General features: G+C 35.2%; 1 protein-coding gene across 1 annotated transcript in view; it reads left to right on the top strand.

Annotated features, from left to right (window-relative positions):
* Positions 1 to 12,284, top strand: part of LOC113404156 (E3 ubiquitin-protein ligase MYCBP2) — an 86,948-nt gene that overhangs the window by 62,901 nt on the left and 11,763 nt on the right. Inside the window, exons 35-46 of the mRNA XM_064220405.1 lie at positions 2,309 to 2,537; positions 4,417 to 4,557; positions 4,746 to 4,964; positions 5,129 to 5,323; positions 5,650 to 5,799; positions 8,443 to 8,536; positions 8,611 to 8,675; positions 9,574 to 9,665; positions 9,963 to 10,050; positions 10,260 to 10,379; positions 11,740 to 11,911; positions 12,064 to 12,210. Of these exons, the coding sequence (XP_064076475.1) occupies positions 2,309 to 2,537; positions 4,417 to 4,557; positions 4,746 to 4,964; positions 5,129 to 5,323; positions 5,650 to 5,799; positions 8,443 to 8,536; positions 8,611 to 8,675; positions 9,574 to 9,665; positions 9,963 to 10,050; positions 10,260 to 10,379; positions 11,740 to 11,911; positions 12,064 to 12,210 (1,712 nt within the window). The remainder of the gene's footprint in view (positions 1 to 2,308; positions 2,538 to 4,416; positions 4,558 to 4,745; positions 4,965 to 5,128; positions 5,324 to 5,649; positions 5,800 to 8,442; positions 8,537 to 8,610; positions 8,676 to 9,573; positions 9,666 to 9,962; positions 10,051 to 10,259; positions 10,380 to 11,739; positions 11,912 to 12,063; positions 12,211 to 12,284) is intronic.

Here is a 12,284-nt window from a genome sequence, read left to right as displayed (position 1 = left end):
TTATTCAGTAAAATAGCAAAATATTCTTTATTATAATGCTTTGAAGTATTTCCAGAATTTTTAATATACTTACCTTCGACTTCAGTAAGCAATTTGTACAGATATAATATTCTTATAGGGTTTTTCAATATTAAATGATATCGCCGTACATTATTAATCGATAAGATGTGATATGTGTGTGTGTGTTGCGGAGTGACTATACGAGGATGTAACGCCTTGTCCATGAGATTACTGTTTTAACATAATCTATAACGGCATACAATTGTGTTTAATATACGCAATACGTTTACGTTGAAGAGTAATACAATTGTATTATTGATTATATTATGTGTTTCGGTCATGTATACAAAGTTTTTTTATGACATTAATTTACGTTTGTATTGTGAGCTACTCACCGTGTAGTTTTCCGAGAAGGTGAAAGCCAATGCCTCTTAATCTTTAGCGTTCGTATGGTGATACAGCACCAGTCCACCGACAATAACAGTATTGGTTGGCAGCAGGCCGAAAATTTTTACAATTTTTGTCATGCAGTTTACATATTGCTCACGATGTGAGCGTGTCAAAGTCTACGTGTATATGCAATGAAATTAAACACCTGTTATATAATGAGGACTCCTTATATAATAAGCTTCAACTGAAAAATGCTGGTTGAAATCATCGAAAACCATTTATTTATTGTATCCTACCTACATGTATTTGTATTTATAACTACCCGAACCGACAGACGTCCTGTCTCAGCTTTGAATATTTAATTCGAACTAATTAATAATAATGTGTTTATTGTAACGCTTTTTGATACACAAAGTGAACCGCTACAACCTCATAAACGCTCTTTAGCCTTAAGTGTTACAAAACTTAAATAAAAAGATGAATGAATTCGGTAAAGTCGTTCTCAAGTTATGACGTGACCAAGGGAAATAGGTACTCATTCTTAAACATGCCTATATATCGGGCTCGGTGGTTAAGGAAAACATATTTAATTTATTAGATTAACAACGAAGTACGCATAGAAATACATAAAAACTGACGAAATAAGACAAAAAGGGGTACCGCATTACAGGTGTTAGCTGCATGAACTACATATGTCGACATTCTTGTCTCTGTCAATGGAATTAAATTCCCTTATGATTCTATTGATCGGCTAATTATGAACAAAACCAGATTTGTTCGCAATAATAAATAAATAAATTTAAATAAAAGTCCTTGGGTGAAAGTATGTTTTAACTCGTTGAAATAAGAATGTTTTTTTTTGTATATACTAAGTCCAGTCTAGTTCCTAAATTTTATTGATCAGAAGCAATGTTTATACATATATAACATATATCCGCAAGTCCGCCACCTCGCACTCGATTATCATAGTGAAATGTGTTTAAATAGTTCTCTAAACTAAAAGTCTAAACGTTATTAATAAACCACAGAGTTTGAAATATCGAATGTCATTTGTTTAACCTAAGATTTGATACATTCATGAAACGATACATAAAGCGTTCCACGTATTTAAAATTAATTTACACGTAACCCTGTTACAGCTCGTGAACAGCGTTACAATAATGCCAATTATGTTAGTACGAATGATATACCTAAAATGTATCATTTGCTTGTAGAAATTATTCAAATATGTAGAAATTATTGAAGTGAGCGTGGAGAATTTGCTACGATGAAGCCATATTGCCATTCCTTTTGATAGAGACTTATTGCAATTTATATGAATTGAATTTCAAGATTTAATTAATGTCTGCTTTATGATGAATTTTAAATACGGTGAAATGTATTTGAAAAGAAAAGTTCTAGCGGAAATTAATTAGCCGTAGATATTTTATTGTACCTTTCAATAATAACCGAGTAAATGTATTTGAATATTAATGTGATTATGAAAAGAGTAGAAGTAATTCTAATACGATATAAAGTAATATGGTTAATAAACGTAAAACATATATAAGTAATGGCTAGTAAAAAACTAATGGATAGATTGTAGATCGATGGCATCGTTAGATTGTTGGTGCGAACCAACCGATCGGCAGTTTGTTCGTCATCACCCCAATCAAACGTTCAACGATCGAATTGACGTTCTAAAATTCATACTATATTATTATAACAAATCATTAATACATTTGAGCAATACTGATGAAGAGCCTGCTTCGATCTATCGTTAATCGATGTTTGATCGAACAATATTTGTCGATCAGTTAACGCTACTATACATCGGTGTGGTAGGATATACATACCGGCGTAGATTAATGGCGCCATGGTGGTAATACCATTACAATTAACGAAATAATAATACAATTTATATATTTATTGTTAACAGGTGCATATCAACTGAGCGACAGTTCCTGTCAGATTTCGTCGCAGGAGCAGAGAGCACAGCTGGCGGACGGCTCGCGCAATGGCTCGCTCCGGGTGCGCGCGTGGAACCCTCTCGGTGTGAGCTGAAGGCACCTTCAGTACCCGCACGACCGGCTGCTCGTCTCAGTCTACCGATACTCATCAGAGACCAGTATGGGGATATAGTCTGTTCTCCAGCTCTCAAAGTCGAGGTAAGGAAGATATAAAAAAAATTGTCCATAAGAAAGTATCTAATCTAGTTATTTCTCTAGTCTTATCCAGTGTGTTTTTCTCTAATATTTATTTTAACTGTATAATATCGAGGGAGATAATATCGCTTCTGATGGGACAAAAGAAGTAATACGCTGACGCTCATTCTATCTGATCGGGGAACTGCCTTATTGTGAATACATTGGCTTCGTTCCTTGTCAGAACAGCTTGGAAAAGAAATGTTCGCCGATTCTTAATTCTAGATTATATTTTTGTTATGATTGTAATTAAACTCTCAGCTCTTATAGGTATGCTTTAAAATAAAATCTAGCTACATTTAAATAAGGGATCATCCACTGTCACTCGAATTGAATAGCAATTATTTTTCTTTTCGTCTGGAATGGTACTTTAAAGATTACTGTTATTGTTTTAAAAGCGTGCGCTTTTGATCAGATACAAGTTATTACTAACTACTAAATAAAAGAAACACAAGACATGATAACAGACATGTTATTATAATACGCAATGATACTTTTTCAATTCATTTAGAGATTCAAAATTGACCGTGAATGAATTAAAAAGGACCTCCTTTTTTAGCTTTTACACACCTTTTTTTTAGTTCAGCTAGTGAAGTCAGTTAAAGTGATTAAAAAGTATTGACGTAGTTATGGACGGACTAGCCAGAGTAGAACTAGCTTTTACCAAAATAAAATTCTATTTATCTTTCGCTAAAAACGAACCTTACCGGAGATGTACTAAATATATAACGGACAGGATGATGAGTAAATTTCGTAAAGACTGCTATGTTTAATAAGGTTTAGTGTTTCAACCGCACATAGTTTTTAATTAATTGAAACAAATTGTAACAAGCTATTATACGATGTTATTTTCACGAAACGTTCACAAAAATAGTCCTCATTTCAATATTATTGTTTACTTAAAATAAAAGTAAATACAGGCATACAAATGTTAAATGAAGTTTACATTTAATGTAAACATTTGAAATAAAAAAAAGAAACATACAGCCCGAACAATGTCGGCCTTCTCGTTTGCTACATGATGTAGAAAAAAAAGACAATCATAATTGGTTCAAATTGCAAATTTGAAGGGTTTCGTCAATAATCAAAATTTATTAATTAACATAACATATTTAATCAAAACACATGCAACTGATCATTTTAGGGCGTTGTGGATTTGTGTGAGATCCTGTCAAAATATATCTTCTTTTCAAACCAATAACGGATCTAGATTTATAGTCCACATTTTTTTAATGATATTGGTTGGCGGACGAGCACATTGGCTACCTGATGATGTAAGTGGTCACCATCGCCCATAGTCATAGTCACAATGGCGCTGTAAGAAATATTAACCATTACTTTGGGAACCTTGGGAATTAAGATATTATGTCCCTTGTGCCTGTAGTTACACTGGCTCACTCACCGTTCAAACTGGAACACAACAATACTGAGTACTGCTGTTTGGCGGTAGAATATCTGATGAGTGGGTGGTACCTATCCAGACGGGCTTGCACAAAGCCCTACCACCAATAATCGTCTTCTTGTGTAATCATGCCGGTTTGATTAAACATTCGATTTTATTATTTTTAAACCATAGACGAAACGAAGAAATAATAAATTAGAACTTATTGCTTGTCTATATTTTTAAAATTAATTTAATTAAATATATAAAAGGGATTCAAATTATTCACATTATAATTCAAATAAGTTCTTGTTTAAAATGAAAATGAAAATTATTATATATTTTATACAGTAATAAAGCGTGGGACGGCGCGGCGGCAGGAATGCGCCGTTTCGCTATTGAACCGCAATTCCGATTCCCTTTTGTTATATATATTTATATTGTATGTATATTTTCTCGTAGGTGGTTGTTCAAAGACTAGAGGACAGTATTTTCCGGTCAAATCAAGCATCTGCGCCGGAGCGTCGAGGCAGCCTGTCCGATGTGCCGTACCAGCCCACCGTGAGGGATACCATGTGGTTTCACGCTATTACCATGATGAAGGTAATATAATATTCGTATTGGTGGTATCGCGTATTACTCGAGGTGTCAAGCCAACGATTCATAGTATTTTCAAAATGATTTAATTGAATTTGCAATTAATTACAAAACATAAATTATTGTTGATTTTAATAATAAAATAAAGTAAACAATGTTAAACAATATTTATGAAACTAACTTTAAATCAACAGCCGTATCAGAACTATTCGTTCGAGGAGTTGCGCTATGCAAGTGGAGCTTGGGGCGGCGCATGCACGCTGCTAGAGGGTCTAGGAGGCAGTGGGCGCATTCCCGCTGAACGAATAGTCGTTGACGCCCAGCGCGATGGCTCTTATATGGCTGTTTGGGTGCCACGTGCTCCTGGGAATTACATTTTCAGATGCACACTAGATGATTATCCGACGGCACAGGTATATAGTCCCTCGATACGTGTTTATTTGTGCTAAAAATTAACAAACAACAATTTTGTTTCGGACTGTAGACAGTGAGATTTTCGCTATCTGTGAAAATGATTTACCAGTTTAATTTAAAATAAGTAGTGATGATAAAGTTATTTAAAAAATGTATCTTGTAGGATTTAAAGGTGGAAGTGGCGGAGTGCGCTGGCGAGGACACGACAGCAGACCGTTGGCTGGGATCAGCCACCTACAGACTACGTCGATTCGCTATCCAGGATAGCGCAGGGTTACGCATTCGCGCCGGGCCTAGCCTGCAGTCGGAAGAGCTGAGCCGCGTGCCAGCGGGGGCGTATGTAGCTATTGTCGAAGAGGTTTGTAAATATATCAATATATTTTTCCACTACCTTATCTCGTGATGAATAAAATATGCCCCCCCTCCAAGAATGAACGTATAAATATCTGTTATGTAATGTGGTAAAGCTATGTGTAGGCTATTGTTGATGGCTAAACTCCATTATACTATTGCTGTTTAGCACAGACACAAGAAACAAAACACAGATATCGAATGAGATATTCTTATTGAGATAAATTAAGAATTTATCATAGGGTAGGTAGGGTAAAGGGGAAATAGACCACTTACCATAAGGTTGTCTATTATGCACATTTAATGTAGTCGTGATATTATTTTTGTTTGAAGTTGGTCAATAAAGACGGTACGTGGGTACGACTCAGTCACGAGACAATGCAGACATACATCGAAGGCTGCGTGAGCGTTGCGTGGTGTCTGCAGTACAACAGTCATCTCGACCGCACCTTGCTCGTGCCCGTTGAAGATGAAGACGCACAGGTATGCATTTATGATAATCAATTTGATGATGTCATTGTTAATATTACTATAATAAAATTACGTGCACGTTGTATTCATTAATAATAATTAAAACGGACAGTGAATTAATATGACCCAGATAAATTATTTTTTCATTTGTATATTTAATCATATACTGTTAACTATGTTATCATCGAAACGAGAAATATAAATATGCTAACTATATTTCCGAGGTAAAGGAATCACTTGTAAATCAGTGCCGTGTTTCGCATCAGTGAGCTGTTTCCTTCAGCCACACAACATTATACGTGAAATTTAAATTGTCATTAGTTAGGTGGCGTTTGGTAATAAAAACTTTATTTTCTTTCCTTAAATCGTAAACACCTCCGTACCACGACATAAATACAACTTAATATATATATATATAGTGCTTTTCAAGGTATGGCAGTCTTATACTGCCGCCGTTAGTATTCCTAACTCTTTCTTTAAAGCCCCAATAATATTAATTCCTTTTGTCTTGAATTTGCCGTTCCATCAGATTATGAAAGCGTACAAATTCTTAATTAATAACACAATACAATAACTAAATTCATTTGGTGGTAGGGCTTTGTGCAAGCCCGTCTGGGTAGGTACCAACCACTCATCAGTTATTCTACCGCCAAACAGCAGTACTCAGCATTGTTGTGTTCCGGTTTGAAGGGTGAGTGAGCCAGTGTAATCACAGGCACAAGGGACGTAACATCTTAGTTCCCAAGGTTGGTGGCGCTTTAGTGATGTAAGGAATGGTAACGCTGTTGTCTATGGGTGGTGGTGACCACATACCATCAGGTGGCCCATTTGATCGTCCGCCTACCGATATCATAAAAAAAAATAGTTTTATGAATCATAACAATAATAAACTATAATCTTATAATGATAACAAATCGATATCCAGTTATATTCGTTTCTTTTCATGAGTGATCAGGATTAATAAATACACCTACAGATAAATATTTATAATTTTGTTTCTATGTGAACATCCGGTGCCAAACACATGACTTGGACAAAGTAAAATACATTTATTATATTTATATTTTCTATCGCGAGATTCTTGGAAAATATTCCGACGTGCTATATAAGTAATTTTCCCTCTATTTTCTTTGAGATCCATATCAGTTTAAGAATTATATAGTATTTTATTGATAATATTAATAAAGGACTCTTATGAGGTCTTATGATCTTTCTCAATTATAAAACACAAGAATTATTTTAAATAAATGTTTTAGTCATAGTTTTTCAGTTTGTAAATTAACTGTAACATAATTATGCAGATAGATTCGTCGCGGATTTTTTTGAGGTCTTTAAAAACGTAACTTTTCTATAGAAAGCATTGATATATCTTACCGTTTAGGTAGCGTTCGTTAGAAACGCATACGCTAGACCGGTTTTACGTCGCGTTACGATGCTATATTGGTTTCCAAGTCAAACGTTTTTGTTTTATTGATCATACATATATATGAGATCATTCTAAGTATTGGTGATATTTTTTTAAATCGTATATTTAGTTTTGGAGACTACCTTCTACATCAAACTTTTCTGACTTTATCTCTTCTTACTATAGAATATTAGCAATGAGAAATTGGAAGATACCGAAAAAGATCATACATATGAAATTTATTTCTAAGGTAAAAGGACCAGTTGAAAATCACTGCTGTGTCTCGGGTCAGCGTTACTGAGCTTTTTCATTCTGCGAAACATCATTGTACGCGAAAATTAAATTGTCATTAGTTATGTAATGTGGTGCAATTAAAAGTTTATTTTATTTAAATCTTATTAAGAATTTAAAGTGGTACTTTATTGTACACGGTGGTTTGCTTATTGGAAATATACGAGCCACAACTGAGGTTTGAGGAACTTATATTTAGTACTCGAGTCTTGAACTTCACACTTACGCAAGCAGTTGCATGTGATCGGTAAAATGTTACATGCCGATCATGACCGATCTTTTTCTTCGGTTAGATACACGACGATTTATCTTTGGGGGTTAGTTTCAGTAAGAAGACAATTTACTTTTTCAACTGAACTAGCTAATAAAACACAGGATATATTAATACACTACGTGTATCAACACTCAGGTCGATGAGACTACACAGGGTGTCCACGGATAATTCTACATGAACTCATACGTGCAACCTCTATTAAGATATTAAGTATTCAAGAATTTCTTTCTAAGTGTAACTAATTTAAAAAAATTGTTAAGGAACGCTTGTGTGCGAAAGGTTACTACACAATTAGTGAGTTTATGATTGATAGAACACCTTGGGAATGAAACGATCGCCTCCTGGATATTTCTATTCATATTCAATTTATGTATTTCATTAGTTTGACAAAAAAAAAAGACCCGCTGAGTTTCTTTCGTCGCTTCGTCTCAGGTCAGGGTGTTTCATTTTCCGAACCGGTGGTAGTGTTTAATTTGACTTTCAATTAGTAAGTGTAATGCTTCTACGTATGTATATTGAATAAAGGAGTTTGAGTTTGAGTTTGTTACTTTTATATTCACATTTCTAGAATGCCAGTCACATGTCCAGTGTAGGCATTGCATAACAACCGAGAGAAAACAATATTGATTATATTAAATAATTAAATGGCAAAATTTAACTTCAGTTGTTATTTTATTGTGTCCAGGAGGAATACACAGCGAACTATGAAGTGCTTAATGAGGCTCGAGCGTTGCTTCCTCTGTGGCAAGAAGAAGAAGCTGTACCCGCGCCTAGCAACGGTAAATATAGCCTTTTGATCATTTAAGAGGTGTATCTGTACTTAATATATATTCATATGTTATTGTTTCTCCAGTTCCAGATCCGATTCCAGAGGAACAGCGCTTCCCTTTCTCGATACAATGTGATCTCGCTAATGAGGTAGGTTTATGATAATTGTACTCTTTTAAATGATCGAATATTGACATATACGTCATAATCAGAATTAGAACTTCATTTAAAGCCATTGCTTTTTATAATTATTCAAAGTAATAATATCTTTACTGATCTTACAATTCTAAAGTTACTCTGTATGACGTGACGTACGTGTAAGTGACGACCTCCGTGGTCGAGTAGTGTGTACACCGGTTTTCATGGGTACGCCGCTCCGAGGTCCCGGGTTCGATTCCCGGCCGAGTCGATGTAGAAAAAGTTCATTGGTTTTCTATGTTGTCTCGGGTCTGGGTGTTTGTGGTACCGTCGTTACTTCTGATTTTCCATAACACGAGTGCTTTAGCTACTTACATTGGGATTAGAGTAATGTATGTGATGTTGTCCAATATTTATTTATTATTTATATTTATGATACAAGCTTGGACTCCAAGTAATGGCATAGACTACTTTTCTAAGGCTAATAGCTGATCACAAACATCTATATCGCGAGCAAAGTCGAGAGCGACAACTGGCATGAAATGTATCAAACAGACCAACTAAAACTATACGCAGCGGGTACTTGCTGAATTATTGTATCCGTTCAATATATTCTATTATTGAGCAAAACATTATTTTTCTTTACATATGGCTCTCGATATATTTTATTTTCAGCGCTAAGACTAAAAAAATATTTAAATTATAATTATCTACTTGAAATAAATAAAAATGTAATATCAAATTCTAACACAGAAAATGTTTAGGTTTTATATAAGACGATGAACTGAGATGGGAGCTCTTACAGGGGCATCTATTGCTTGCTTCTCTAACCAAAACAATTTAGGTCCCTAACCTAAAATTTTCATCATGTTTTTAGGTAACTAATAGTAACTGATCTATGATTTTACAGAGCGACGAAAGCAGCAGTCCTTACATGTTTGGAGAGCCAAGCAAGCGTGGGCGTCTCCTGCGCAACCAATCTACTTCTATGCCTACCCCAAGGTTTGTAACCGATTCAGATTTTTCTATGATATAGTTCGAAAATAAAAAAAACACCCCGTATATGTCGCACTGCTGGGCTAAGGCTTCCTCTCCCTTTTGAGGACAATTCGGTTTGGTTGACTACACATGCAGCAGAATTTTTCAAATTTCATGAAATTGCACACAAATTAAACACATGAAAGTGCAGTGCAGTGCAGTGCAGTGCTGGATTTAATTTGAATGCATTTAATAATTTTGTTAAACTTTAATCTGTATATATGTGAATATTATATTTATCTAAAGTACGATTGCCACCAGACGCATGCCGCGTCGCAACAACGGCAACAGCGACGAGTGGTGGCCCATGAAGCACTGCTCGAGTGACAACGTGGCGGCGATGCAAGAGGTATTAATCCTATCAACATTGTTAACTATTATTGTCGTTGTTCGTATAAATGGAAATTGTCCGTAACAGAGAGACACCAGAAATGAATTATCTTAAAACAACTCAACTGATATACAATTACAAGTGCATGCCATATTAGCAATATCGAAGGTAAGTATTCGAAGTTTATTGTTTTCTTTAAAAAAAATGTTGTATTAAATGCGCTTTAGACCGATATTCTGGAGACAAAGGAAGAAACAATGGCGGGCCGCGTGGCGCAGACCGGCACGCAAACCTCGCCCGACAGCGTCGTCGAAGATGTCGTTAATGCTCACTATGACGCGCCGAAGGTTCTTGTTATCTATTTTTTTTTTATTTATTCAACCTACTTTAGTTCACCTAATGCACATTATAATATGTTACTTTCATATTCTCCAAAAAGTCTAGTTCTCCTGGTCAAGTGAATTAGTATTTACATAAAACATATTGGGCTAGAAAATATATATATAAAAAAAAAAACAATTTTTTGGATCCTAGCCTGTTTTATGTTTAGTATGTATGTACGTCTGTTCATTTGCTTGTATATATATCAGCAGGCATCGCACAAAAAAATTGCATCAAGTTTGTCTCTTACTTTCGCAACATTTTAATATTGAATAAAAGTATATATACATTTAACTTGTTAGCTTTTAATAAAAAAAGAGATATGCGCTTTTTTTGCCAAATTCGGTTAATAATGCTATATATGCATATTTTTGTGCTTCTGGTAAAACTTAATAAAATCCCCCCAACGGTTGTTGGAGGATTTTTTTTAAAGATTATTTAATGTTCGTTAACTCAATGTGCACCGGCGTCAGGTAATTGGCTTACCAATGGTGTCTTTCAAAGCTTAAACATTCGATTACTTATTTTATATAAATGAAGTATATATTTTAATAAAATAAAATAATATTCGACTTGATCACCGTTATCTAATTACAGATACACCTGTAAAATGTTATAATATTGTAATTTCCAAAACCAATTAATGACATTAATTTAATTATTCGATTCGATTCCAATGTACAGTTAAAGTCATGTACTTTCACAAAGTTAAACTGGATAAGAATAACGTCCCTAAAATGCGATCTTGGGTTAGATTAGCGACGTCTAAAAATATAATTAACGTTGCTCTATGTTGAGTGCGAGTTGGCAGTGACAAGGAAGGCGTTGTGTATCCGCGTATATAGCTTATAATAATAAATTGCTACATTTAATCGAATTGATAAAAATTAATTAATTTGGTTTTACCCGAATGCCGGCGACATACATACATGCAATGTTTGTTTGAAAATGATAAATTTGCAAAATAATTTACAAAAAGTGAATAGTTATAATTTTATTATAATTAGTTGTCCTAATTAGCTTTCCTAAGTAAATATATATTTATTAATATTTATTATTTTGGCTTGTGTTTGTTTTACAATTTAGTATCGTAGAAGTGTTAGTTGATCTTTCTTTGAAGTTATCAGCAGCTGGGTAAGTTCCTATCGAAGACAAAGTCAGGCATTTCTTTTAAATTGATTTCAGCATTTCTATAAGAATGTTCAACGAGTAGGTAAGTAGAGCAGTGAGCAGATTCGGACAACAGAGCCGAGCAGATACGAAGCGACAAATAGCTGATGCGATTATATTAATGCAATTTTTTTCGAAACATATAAATTGGTGCAGGAGTGGAGCCCTAAACGGTTGTCCTGGGAGCATTTGCGTCCGTCGCGCAGTCGACGTAGCGCGTCGCCCCCGCCGCTGCCTGCGCGGAACGTGCCGCCACGCAAGTTCGCGCTCAGTCCCGCGCAAGCTGAGTGTCTGCGTGCTATTTTCGCTGCACTACTCTGGCACGAAGGTAACAAATTGCATTGCAATCAGATAGTAATCGCTAATGACAACTGTAGTGGGTAGACAATTGTATAGTGTAGGTATGTTTAAACGAGTATATTGTTCGATAACGTTCAATGTCTATATATAATTTAATTATTGAATATTTTTAATAATTAGGTATAGTTCACGACGCCATAGCCTGCGCCGCGTTCTTGAAGTTTCACCCACAGCTGCCCAAGGCAGGCGCACGTGTTGTGACACGACCCCCACATGACACACCTCCGCCAAGGCCCCAGCGTCACTCCGTCGAAGTATCTAATGCAGGTGTGTTAAAGTACGAATATTAAATTGTTCGTTTGCCATTCTAAAACAAATAATAAACAAGCGTATCCTTTTTA

The sequence above is a fragment of the Vanessa tameamea genome, chromosome Z, assembly GCF_037043105.1.
Source record: "Vanessa tameamea isolate UH-Manoa-2023 chromosome Z, ilVanTame1 primary haplotype, whole genome shotgun sequence".
NCBI classification, from domain to species: Eukaryota; Metazoa; Arthropoda; class Insecta; order Lepidoptera; family Nymphalidae; genus Vanessa; species Vanessa tameamea.
The sequence above is the reverse complement of the archived record's forward strand: the minus strand, read 5'-3'. Positions and strand labels throughout refer to the sequence as shown.